The sequence below is a fragment of the Hyalella azteca genome, unplaced genomic scaffold (assembly GCF_000764305.2).
Source record: "Hyalella azteca isolate HAZT.00-mixed unplaced genomic scaffold, Hazt_2.0.2 contig6000, whole genome shotgun sequence".
NCBI lineage: Eukaryota > Metazoa > Arthropoda > Malacostraca > Amphipoda > Hyalellidae > Hyalella > Hyalella azteca.
In genome coordinates, this window is record NW_025936172.1 from 21,235 (window position 1) to 34,916 (window position 13,682).

The 13,682-nt window shown below is 35.5% G+C and overlaps 1 protein-coding gene across 1 annotated transcript; it reads right to left on the reverse strand.

The window, feature by feature from the left end:
* Nucleotides 1-985: 985 nt before the first annotated feature.
* Nucleotides 986-8,044, reverse strand: LOC108670831 (angiotensin-converting enzyme-like protein Ace3). Its single transcript, XM_018158322.1, has 3 exons — nt 7,478-8,044; nt 6,366-6,503; nt 986-1,006 (listed from the first exon to the last, which is right to left on the reverse strand). The coding sequence occupies exons 1-3, from the start codon at nt 7,559-7,561 to the stop codon at nt 986-988; spliced, it is 243 nt and encodes an 80-aa protein (XP_018013811.1). The 5' UTR covers nt 7,562-8,044.
* Nucleotides 8,045-13,682: the final 5,638 nt, after the last annotated feature.

Genomic DNA, 13,682 nt, shown 5'->3' on the forward strand with positions numbered 1-13,682 from the left:
TCAGTCTGCAAGTTTCTTACCAGGTTCTAAGTTTTATATTGAAGCCGTACTATCAAAAACAGGTGAGTTTGTCACTCCGTCAGCCGATCACGGAAGGATGTGGCACTGAGCCAACTTAATAATCACAGAGGAGAAATCAGCGGATATTTGTATCTATTCGACTTATGGTAGCACGGGCCCTTGCAGACAAGTCATTTGGTTTCGGAATATATTATAAATTATAATAATAGCGGATGCAGCGTTTATTAGGCCCGTAGGCCTGTTGCCGATACTTACCATCGCAGAACATTCACAGCTTGTTGCGGTCTCGAACACGCAACTCACTGCTCCAATTTGGCTTTGCTACACCGCCCGGCCTCCTCGCCGATTCTGACCAGAAACTGGCGCTCAGTGCTGGGACCGAACCCGCGCCTCTCTGCTGCAATCCTGATATTCTGAACTGTAACGGTGTAACCACTGGGCCACTCTGCCCGAAACGAGCTGCCACCAGGGAGAAATAAATTCCCGACCGCTGGTCACAAGAACAGGCTCTAACCACTAAGACATGGAAGCAAAGCTTCAAACCGGACATTAAAGTTACCCGGTTGGCAGGTTCTAGGCTGAGGGCTGGTAGAAAAGTCTTTTCAGGTGCAATCTGCAAGTTTCTAACCCGGTTCTAGGTCGAGAGTTGGAAGACAAGNAAATAGATTAGGAAATCTCGAATATTAATCTAGCTTTACACCACAAAGGAAATACATATAACAAGGGATATGCGCATAAGTTGGGGATACTAAGACCTGTCTCTTATACACATCTAGATGTGTATAAGAGACAGGTCTACTGCAGCTGTTGGCTGACCTGATGGGTGAAAACCGGTAAATGGGGTCAAAATTTCGAACTGGGTTATAGGTACCCAGTCTACTGCAGCTGTTGACTGATCTGATGGGTGAAAAACCGTGTAAATGGGGGCCAAAATAAATGTCGAACTGGGTTATAGGTACAATGTCTACTGCAGCTGTTGGCTGACCTGATGGGTGAAAGACGGGTAAATGGGGTCAAAATGTCGAAATGGGTTACAAAAACCCAGTCTACTTTAACCGCTGGTCAATCTGATATCTAAAAAAACACGATCTGGCCGCGAATATATGGAAATAGATCAGTGAAACCTACCCTACTGAAGTTGCATGCCGATCTGAGCTTGGAATTGGGAGTAGTCAAGGTTGTGTCAACCCCCATATAATATTCAAAAGCACCCTAAGTAATTTTAAATAAGGTCACAATATGCCATCAGCCAAAAATGTCATAAAGTCAGACTGATCAAAGACTTCTTGTCAAACATAGCAACCCCACTGGCGTAGACAGAGCTCTGAACGTGTGAATTTACGAAAAATTTGATACTTAATCGTCATTGAATTTGGTTAAATAATATTTTACTGCTTAATTAGTGTTCTAGTTGGTTGTTTGCGGCCTCCCTCCGGTCTAGAAAAATGGGCTGAATAACGAATCGCTTAATGTTAAGAAGCGAATCCGGACCTATTTGATAATAGAATTTAAAATCTTAATGAATTAAAAGAAAAAAATCGAAATGAGATAGCCTAAAATTAATAAAAAAATAGAAACTAATAATCTTACCGCAACAATTGTAAAATTTGAAGCAATAGAATAAACTATGGACAACAACTTGGAGGAAGTTCAAACTTCTGAGGTGGAGCTTAATGCAGTAAATTTTCAGCAAGTCTGAAAATACCAGAAAAATACCAGATTTAGGCAAATATACCAGATCTAAAATATTCATACCAGACACCTTCTGCAAATACCAGATTTGCCAAATCTGGTATAGAAATATACCATCTGGCAACGCTGAATTCAACAAGACTGTATCACCGCGACCTCGTAGCTCGTTATATGCAAGGAGATTTAAGTCACTTTAATTACAGAGACTAATTAACACTTTCTCTCTCTCTCATTATCGTCCGGTTCGTACATCTCCTTGAAACTATACAAACAGAAGACGTACAGTATATGCTGAACCTTCAACATAAAAAGCTTCCTATATGTTCGGTGTAAGTTCATTAATAATTGTGCGTGTGTGCTACAACTCCCATACAAGTGATGGTTACCGACGCATACATTAGATAAAATTCGGGCCATCGTTCTTTGCAATTTGAGCGAGAAAAATGAATACTTTTCTCGCCAAAATTTTTTGAAAAGTTATGATATTTTAAGTAAATTACCGATCTACTAGCAGGGTAAACATGGCGTTGTTATACGTCGATAACCTCTGCAAAATCCCGTTATACGAAACGCTATCATCATGCATATATGTATACAATTCATAATTTCGGTACTAGAATAAATTAATCAACGTATGTTGCGTCCAACTCACATTTCGAATGGAACTCCTCCTATTTAATTACCAACGTGATATAAGAAATAAAATAGAAGCATTTACTACTCAATACAATTTAAAGATAAAATTTAAAACCGAGGGCAACTTAAAACTGAATGTACTACTCCTGAATATAATTTTAAAATATCAGGTTTCGTTATTATCATGACGCGTCAGGTATATTGGGATACGTGCCCGAATAACAATATTTATTTTCGGCTTTATAACAAGGCTTACCAAACAAATTCGCCGATTCTATAATAGATATTTAATATTTTTATATATAATCGATAAATAGTAAATCGACATAAAATATAAAAATACGACACATTAAATGTTTGTATTGTGTTTCTTGCCTTGACCCAGACCAGGATATTTTATTCACAGAAATAAAATCATACGGCATTGCAAATATTCGTAAAATAATAAAATTATTCGGTACTTTATCTACTGAATCTAAATATTAATGTAAACAAATGAAATACAAATTTAATGAATTTGTTCTGCAGTGGTCCCCAGTTCAGAATAACTACTGTATTGCAAATGAAAGATGGCACCATGTACATTAATTATTCAATTATTCACAGTACCTTTTAATGAACGTACTACAATGATAAAGATAAACGCGCACCTCAGTAGTGAGAGCCGCACGGTAACGACGCATGGTAGAGTTTGACAAATGTACGTTCACTAAACTTATATCAAAACGCAGCTAAATGACGCACTCATATTGTTGTTACCGTCACGACCTTGGCGTGAAGTTTTAGGTCAACAACGCAGTAATTAACGAGATCCGTGAATTATGCTACGCATAGTTAAAGGAAGCCGTTCTATTGTGCGTACCTCAAGAGGATCGCAACTTCCGCTAGCTTGGGGGCCAACACAAAGTGTAAAAGGAAAGAACCACGTGGAAATACTGTACGTTTTTTCAGGGTCGAGGCTATATATATGTGAAGGAAGCTTTTGCAGTGTTGTAACTGAGTAAGAAAACATAGAAATGCAGGTAAAGTTCGGATGAAATAAAGTTCAAGTAAATATGTTGGATGCAAGATAATTATTGCACAGGAGAAAGCTTGATTGATATTTCGAAATAATTCTGAAGAAAAGAATCGTGACAAAACTTCATTTATGCTAGAGTTATAGACAGATCAAACTTTATTAGTCCAGCATTTTTTTACATTCCGTCAAAGCAATGTTAAAGGCAATGATTACCGTTATGGAACATTATGGAACAATAATGATATATATATTTACCCCATGCAATGTCATTATATTTTACTTCTTTAATTTAGCTACATTATATTTTAAGTGGGTCCGCTTCTGTGCCGTCAGTTTCTTCTAACCCTGGTATCACAGATACAATAATCGAATTTTGCCCCTTATATATTTTATATTTGCCCCTTATATAATACGTATTTTTGAAGAGGGTTCATTTAAATTGTTGTCTATGCTGCCTATGTATTTTCCTCAGAGACTATATAATACCCACGCAAAATAAGAATTTTTTTATAATTTATTTGATATCAACACACGTATTTGTTCTCCGTGCATTGACGATCAATCGTCCCCACTAGTTTTCTCCTTGGAAATATTTAGTAGATATATAGTATATATGCTAGACATGCGAATAATAAATCAATTCAAATTTTTACTCAAGACAATACTGAAATTTCATTTGAAAATCTGTATATTTTTTCATATTTTATCTGAAACGTTAATTACCGTCCTTGGATAAATGAATACATTGAGGAAAAATTGTAATAATTTTTTTTTGGCAAAACAGTGGAGTTTTCTCAGTGTTGACAGACGATCGATGCCCATAGAAATAAAAGTTTAAAATTTGAAGAAATGAACAGTGTTAGAGTTAAAAATGGATTAGATTGAAATAAATTAAGTAGAAAAATAGATTAGGAAATCTCGAATATTAATCTAGCTTTACACCACAAAGGAAATACATATAACAAGGGATATGCGCATAAGTTGGGGATACTAAGACAATGCCAGGTTCATCTTTTATAGAAAAACAATTTTAATCGTTATCAAAATCTGGCTAAACGCACACAATGCTGGTGTGTTTCCTTGTTTGGTACGACTTTCGGGCTACCGGATGTGTGCGTTCAAAATATAATGCTTATACCTGGATTTTTCGTCTTCCTCAGTTTGAATATTGTTTTTTTTCCAATTCCCATCAGGTTTGAGACGTTTATATAACGTGGATGAAACATCGTTTCAAGAAAACCGGCTCGGAATCAACGATATTTTAACGTCATTCATCTAGAGGCTAATTAAGTCATGCACTGCAGTCATGAACGTCCAAAAGAAATGCCGAAACATAAATAAACCGCAGCAAAAAGTGCAATTTAGACCCATGCTCGACATCAAACGACCCTTAATAGTTTAAATTCATGTCAGCCCGACGTTACCCGGGATAGGTAGTCCTTGCATTTTCTTCAAAAAATCGTTACTATAAATCCCGAATTTGGATATCCCGAAGCTCTTTCATACGAATTCATTAAATAATTTTGAATTAAAGTACCGTAATTTGTTACGGAATTCTCATTCAAATCCTATTTTGAAATTTTAAGGAACCTTGCATTATTTGACATAATTTACCGTTACAAATGAAAAATTACATATTAATTAGCAGTAACTCCCTCCTCAATTTTTTATATGTCACAGAACCCCACAAAAACAATTTAATCACGACAGACAGAATAAGTGACCAATCAGCCCCTATTTATTTCCAGATCAGGCTTCGAAGAGTTAAATAAAAATATATTTCGAGAAATATGTGTAAGAGTTAAGACATATAGAATTTGTATAAATTTCACGCCTGATTTTGAATCAAGAGAACTGAAGACAAACTTAATTATCATTTATCCTCAATTTCTGAACCTAATTATCGAAAATTTGTGTATCTTTTTATGCAATTTCCTTAACGGATTTCTAACAGTGCGTTGAAAACAGAAAAATTCTCAATAGGAGATGAACTGGCAACTGCGATCAAACTGACCAGATGAAAATAAATCAAAGTGATAATAAATAATATTAAATAAAGCTGCGGCGAGAGTCACGAGTGCGAAAAATACGGAGACCTTGTGAAGGTTTCGTAATACGGCGGTCATGAGGGGAGAAAGCTGGTGTAAGTGACGCCTGGGTGTATAGGTGGTGTGTGATTGCTGTGTGTTGAATGTGTAGCTACTGTGTGACGACCGTGTGACTGCTGTGTGCCGTCCGTGTGGCTGCTGTGTGCCGTGTGCCGACCGTGTGGCTGCTGTGTGCCGACCGTGTGACTGCTGTGTGCCGTGTGCCGACCGTGTGGCTGCTGTGTACCGTCCGTGTGGCTGCTGTGTGCCGACCGTGTGACGGCTGTATGATGACCGTGTGGCTGCTGTGTACCGTCCGTGTGGCTGCTGTGCGACGACCGTGTGGCTACTGTGTGATGACCGTGTGGCTGCTGTGTGACAACCGTGTAGCTCTTGTATATTATTAACGGTGGCTACAATGTGGCGATTGCCACTCGTCTCAATTTGTACAATACAGCAATTTATGTATGGTGTTTTGTTCAGCTGTCATTGAACTGTTAAAAGTCAAAGTCAGGGCTATTGCTTAGTTGTAAATACTTTGTTAGTTAACGGCTGATCACATTGCAATAGAGTCATAGTTTGACAAATTGTACGATAATTATGTCGTTCAGGAATTTTTGTTGGATTGATTTCATATGCATTTGAGACTGTTATTGTTAGATATACTGTACTTCGTTTCAAAATTGTTGAGCACTTCATTTGTACAACATGATGACATTGTGGTTACTACATGGTGGTACTATAATAAATAATAACTAATAATATTAAATAATGTTACGGCCGTTACACTGCCGTGAATAAATTCACCATAACACGACAGTTGTATTCAGGTTACTGCATGGTGGGTACTATAATAAATAATTAGCAATTATATTAAATAATTCTACTGCCCTTACACAGAATAAACTCACCATAACACGACGGTTGTATTCAGTAACGTTAGTGTTATAACGCCAGCTCGCCTCCATGAAGGCGTTACACATGTGCGAAGCGGTCACGTCATAACGCTGTAGAAAACGTATCGCTTCGTTCTCATCCGTCTTGTGACCCTGGAGAAGGAATTCATAAAGTCTTATGAATGTCATGTCACGGCTAGAAATTAACTTCGTTTTTACTCCCCATTGTAGATTGTTAGGAAAAGGTTCTTGAGACCAGCCGTGCGTATAACATAATTTGTAATATTTACAACGGTTATAATTTGTATAATTTGTAATAATATTTGTAATATTATTGTTTGATTAAATATTTTTGTAAATAACATTTGTAATGTTATTAACATAGTTTGTAATATTTACAACGGATTTACCGGCGGTCAGTGTGATCATGGTTAGTCTTGGGGGAAAACTGAGTGAATTGTCAAAGAAATTTTGTAAAAGTTGTTCGACTTTAGGTAGTATTAAAAAAGTAATTTAAAGTTTCGTAACCTCTTTCGTGTAATAACGGCTGATTAATTGCGATACAAAAATTAAAAAAAAAAATTTTTTGTTGATACCCTGTATAGCAAGGCATTGCTAAAATGCCTAACAGTAAGTTCAAAGTTGGTAATTTCTGATTAAATACGTTTTGTAATGCTTAAATTATAACAAGATGCTTAAACCAAATAACCAGGAATGAATCATCTTATTATTCGATAAATAAGTTTCAAGCGTTTGTAGAGTTCAAGCAATGACAAATATTCTGAGTTATTTTCGAAAATAAGTAAAAGTAGATGCAGAAATAAAATTTGAGAAGAAATTCAAATTGATAATTGATTCAGCTTAAAAACAAATTTTTGAACTAGAAATCCAGATGTACAGAAAAATTTTTTATAAAAGGCAAATGTTTTAGCCCTTACTACCAATAAACTTCGTCTAAATACCATTCATATCCATAGGTCTGGCAATTAAAGAAACCGGCTGTTGAAAAACTATTAAAGTAAACGGCAAATATTAACCTCTCAACTAAAGTAAATATCCGTTAAAAAGTATCAAAGTAAAACAATAAATATTACAATACTTATTCAAACGCATTTAAAATAACTCACCGAGACTCCCGTGAGTTGCCTGAGCACCGTCTGGTGTGACGGGCTGACGCACCAGAGAAACAGCAACAGCAACCACCACCGCATGGTCACGGCTATTTATTAATGTACATAAATCATATAATAATGATTCGGGTTTATGTGAATAAAAGATATTTATCTTTGAGTATACTTTTTCTAAATTTATTCGCGTGTTATATAAATCATATAATAATGATTCGATTTTATGTGAATAAAATATATTTATCTTTGCGTATACTTCTTCTAAATTTATTCGCGCGTTATATAAATCATATAATAATTATTCACTTGAATGTGATTACTTTCTTGCTTATACTTCTTCTGAATTGATTCATGTGTTGAATGCTGCAGATATTTATAAGTTTTTTATATATAACGTTTCAGTTCATGAAACACTCATATATGATGATGAGTCAATATTTTGAAACCATGTATTATTTAAGCTATTTTATATGATTGCTTGATATAAGAGAGATTACTAAAAATCTTGTTGATATATGCGCAGTTATTAGCAATTTCACTACAGAGTGTTACAGTGTGCTACCATCTGTAAAATTAAAGGAAAAACATTCATTATTTGAATTAATCTCTAAACGAACTAGTGGGCTCTGCTTGATTGTCACCAAACCTTTTGTATTTTAATTATAAAAGTGTAATAATTATGAAGGTGAATAAGCGTGCTTATAGTAAATAAAAGCCATATGAGTGCTTTAATAACTTACAGAGGTTGATTGGGTCCCACAAATGGTTAAATAAAATAGTTCAACAAGTGTGACTAATAGCAAGTGTGTTAAAGCACACGCAGCATTGAACAATAGAGGTCTTACCTAAAATGAAAGTTTTATTTGCAGAAACTATACCAATAAGAAGATATACGTGTTCTATGGAACATTACCCAACTGTACCCTTAAGAATATATTTGTAGGTGTTCTATGAACATTACCCAACTGTACCCATAAGAAGATATATGTGTTCTATGGAACATTACCCAATTCTGTACCCATATAAGAAGATATAGGTGTTCTATGGAACATTACCCAATTCTGTACCCATATAAGAAGATATAGGTGTTCTATGAACATTACCCAACTGTACCCATAAGAAGATATAGGTGTTCTATGGAGCACATTACCCGATTAAAGTGCACTTATAGGGCCTTGTGTTATTTTATTCCAAATTAATGAAATTTTTCTCATTAAAAATTTTGCATTTATGAAGCACGGTATAATACAGCATTATTGATGCAATTTTCGCGCAATTTCAGCGAAGAGTCACAGAAGTAGAGAGTGAAAACAGCGCCAATTGTGATTTCTAGTAAAATTCATGTACACGATATACCGAAAACCCTCATGGTAGAACCAGAATTTCTGGAAATTTCGTAAACTTTATATATAATACAAAAATGAATCGTAAAATGGGTATAAAGTGACAGAAAATACCGTAAGCTTGCAATAGTTATCGAAAAATTGCGCGTGATAAACCGGAATCACGCTACACGCGTCACACAGTGGCTTCCTTCCACGATCGCGCGGACAGCCGCGGAACCGGTTCACCTTGAAACCAAAACCTGCACGTCTATCAATTAACAGGTTCGGGAGCGTGAAGCGTCTCACGTACGCCATTGAAATGGGCGAACCGAGCAAAAAGAACACGAAATATTGCAAAGGGTATCGTAGAAGCCGAAAACTATACTAATTGAAATAATTGTAAAAATAAACATGAAATCATTTAAAATCAAACGATTTTTGCATAGGGAATTGTGGAACATGAAAAATATCAACGAAATATGAAGTCCACGCTAAAATATTTAGCGCAAATCATACGCCAGACGCAATGCTTAAAACAATGCGACAGTAGACCAGCGCACGCGTTTATATATCCAAGGATTGATTTGTTATCATTGATGCAGGAAATAAACGCTTCAAGATAATTAATAGCCTTAAATACTGCACAGAATGAGTACATTTTAAACTAACATTAGTACTACTTGATGAAGCCTTGAACGTTTATTTTCTGGTATTTGTTGTTGATGCTCAAATTGAATGAGATTGAAATGTTAGAAAGGGAAATCAAACGCGCAACGTCGCAAAATATCCGCTGCATCAAAAAACTTATTCGTTGTTTTTACTTGAGTTTTTTAAGCGGCATCGAGTAAAATAAAAGTGCAGCCTTTGATAAAAGTTTTAGTTAATAGAGAGAGAATTGTGAATGTACAGTAAATAACAGAAAAAAATCATTAAAATATTTAGTAGTATAGTTAGGATATGAAGAAAATATCATACATAAAAATACTAAATATCTATAGATTCTATTAATTAAGTAAGGAAGAGTTGCGGAGAAGAAGAACAAAGTCTATCTTTTTTTCTCTGTGCAGAGACACGCCTGTGCAGAGACACGTCTGTGCAGAGACACGCCTGTGCAGAGACACGCCTGTGCAGAGACACGCCTGTGCAGAGACATGCCTGTGCAGAGACATGCCTGTGCAGAGACACGCCTGTGCAAAGACACGCCTCTGCAGAGACACGCCTGTGCAGAGACACGCCTGTGCAGAGACAGGTCTGTGCAGAGACACGTCTGTGCAGAGACAGGTCTGTGCAGAGACACGTCTGTGCAGAGACAGGTCTGTGCAGAGACACGCCTGTGCAGAGACACGCCTGTGCAGAGACACGCCTGTGCAGAGACACGCCTGTGCAGAGACACGTATGTGCAGAGACGCGCCTGTGCAGAGACGCGCCTGTGCAGAGACACGCCTGTGCAGAGACACGCCTGTATAAAACGAAGCAAAAAATTTCTCTAGCCTCAGGCAAAGCATGGCAAGAAATGTGCATCTAAATCATAAAAATTGTTCAAGCTCTATTAATGAAGATCTTCGCTTATCAAATTATCAGTTATTTCACTATTAAATGTCTTTGGTACTAACAATTTCCCACTATTCCATAATTGACAATTTCACATAAACATATTCAACCTTGGCCCACTTATTCTCAGATACTAATTATGCGTACTATTTTAAATTCATATAAGGTCTAAATATCTCAAAGAAAATAATGTGTTCGATGGTCCCTTGTGCTGCATACATTGTTAAGGAAACATTCATTGCATTTTGTTGTGAGAAACATTCATTTTGTCGTGAGAAACAGTCGCTCGAATTTTGTGTCGAATCTTGCAGTTTACGCGACAATGATTCAGTTTCGAAGTCTCATTTTAAGCGAAATCTAAAGGCATGTCAGGAGTTCGCAGAAGAACATATTGTTAGGTATGATGCAACAATCAACATGCAATTTCTTTCAGTGAAGAATCCAAGTTTGACCGGCACGGTTCTTACGAAATCAGATTCGTACGAAGAAGAAATGTGAAAAATGCTCCTCTGGCTTGCATAGAACCTGAATAATCATTCGTTTATTTAAATTTCGAATTTTAGAAAAGTACGCTAGGTTGAATGTCTAAATTTGTCAATAATTTAAGAATTATGACCTTATCTTTACCAGTTTTTAATTTTCACAACAATTTATCGTGAACTCTTACAGTAATTAAGTAATAATGGTCGAAGGTTTCTTCGTTCCTGATTAATGGGAGGTAACCGTAAATAAATTTAATTGAATACGTAAAAGATTACAAGAAAATATTTATATTTAATGCACTAGATGCGTTTCGTACAGAAAAAAAACAGACAATCCATGCATCAAACATGTCTGACCTACTGTAATCACTTACCAAACCCAACAGTGCTGAACTTGACTTATAAAATGACGTTTGTAATAATTTTAAGGAGCATTGCTAGCGATCATGCATCAGTAAGAATCATTATCATCACACTTTACACAAATCTTTTACACAAAAACGTCCATGAGAACACTAATTACATAAAAAAGGAGCCAAACACATTTTCCATAGCATTTGGAAACAAACACACATACATAGATCTTATCACAGTTCTAGTCCTCTTTAAACTATCGGAGGAAATTCTTGAATTTATTCAGAGGCTTGACATTGCAGACAAACACATCTAAAATTCGCGCCACGTCAGATCAAGTCGCCTGCTGATCCAGACAGTCAGCGTAACGTGCGTCATGCCGCGACGACGGCTGACGGTGGAGTGAGGCAGACTACAGTATAAGAAGCTGGTGGGATGAACGCTGTGGTCACGTTGTCGTTAGAATTGTGTACGGTTCGCGAAAAAGTGGATCTAAAATTTTTACACACATAAATAAACAATATTTTGATAATTAGTTCATCAAAGAAACTGTTAATTGATCACCGAGTTTGCAGCTTAATGCAAATTCGGTAACTGACAGTATGCTACATACGTAGCATACTGTCAGTTACCATACAGCATACTGTCAGTTACATACAGTATGCTACATACGTAGCATACTGTCTCTAAAAAATTGGTGCTTATAGAACTATATTGAATTGAATTGAAGACTTACACCTTGCGTAGATAAATTAAGTTCCCTTTGAAGATTATGAAAAGTAATGATCACGGTTATATTTTGACGGTTGATTTAGTATTTTTTAATGTTGAAACCCATATCAGGCCGGGTTCACATCATTATACTGCAGGGCACGTGCTTGCAGGTATGTCAGTCACGGTCCAGTCCTAAATTCTTAATGCATTTCCATAAAAAAAAACATTCACATTCACACCATGGACATGGCAGGTGCCTTGTACGGCTGGTGTGAATGCTTCTACAGAAAAGCATTAAAGAATATTGGACTGTCAAGTACGATGTGAACTCGCTATTAATTTTACGTTAGGATGTGATGTAATTAATTCTATGCTATCTATACATCATCGCATACGTTTCACTATACGGTAACTGAAAACATCCCATACAAAACGACAATTTTTTTAAAGAAATAGCAGCAGTGAAGCAGTTAATATGAGCAAGATTAATGTATTTTTTTCAAATTATAATTGAAGATAAATTCTAATTAATTTATCTTTTTATCCCAACTTTGGTATTAATCATTCATCCTATCAATAAAAGCTGCAATCCTACAATATATAATACAAACAATAAATCCAAATAACAATAAATCCAAAGTTAGATAAGGAACAACGGCGGTAGGCCATTATAAGTGTACCAAACCATTTTTATTGTGCGTATACCATTTTGGGTGTGGCTAATACATTTCAGGTTTAGCCAGTCTATATTTATTGAGCCCATAACATTTTGAGTTCATCGTAAACATTTTTACTGAGCCTAAACCATTTCAGGGCAGTAGTCAAACAATTTTAAGTGTTCTCAACTCATTTGTAATGTGCCAATGTCATTTTTTGTGCTCAAACCATTTCTATAGTTCTCAAACCGAACAAATTTTCAACTGCACGCACCATTTTTATCGTGTCCAAAAACATATTAGTGTGCCCGTAAATGGTTGTCTAAAGAAGGAACGCCTGCTACCGTCAGACCTTGATCGAGCGTGGTCTATAACTACCTTTAGCGAATACCATTTGGTATCTGCTGAATTAAATTCACAGCTCATGAAATTCTTCTTTTCTTATTCTCTCTGACCGCTTCAAAAATGCTTTGGTGAGTGGATGTTAACAGTTATTTTTTAACTCTTAATTATGTATATATATATTATATATATATATATAATATATATATATAATTATATATATAGCCGCATAGGGAAGGTAAAATGCAATGAACGTCTCTTAGAAATAATTTATTATCGCTTAAAAATCAAGATGAGTTGGAAATGTCTTCTAGAATGGAATGCTTAAGACGTATAAATAAGTATATCTAACCGTTAAAAAAACAAGAATAGACAATACATATTAAAAGATTATAAATATAACAATGTATGGAAAACCTAATTTTGTACAATTTTCCAAGCATTGTTTTTCGGAAAAAAATATTATGCAAACATTTTCCGAAATTTTAAACAAAAACTTGGTGAAGTCGCTCTAAGTAAAACTTGTCACATTAATTGGATTCACGTTAGCTTGGATTTCATTTATCATTGATATGTTATCCAACAAATGATATTCATAATTTTAATTCACCCATCAAATTATATCCTTCTTGTTTGTTCATTTATACCTTCGTAAAATTTGCAAACTCTGAATTTATTTTGGGAAAATAATGAAGATATTCACATTTAAATTTATAAGTTTATCGATTTTTCTAGCTAAAATGGAATTTCATCTGTTGAAAATATACCGCAATGCAATAAT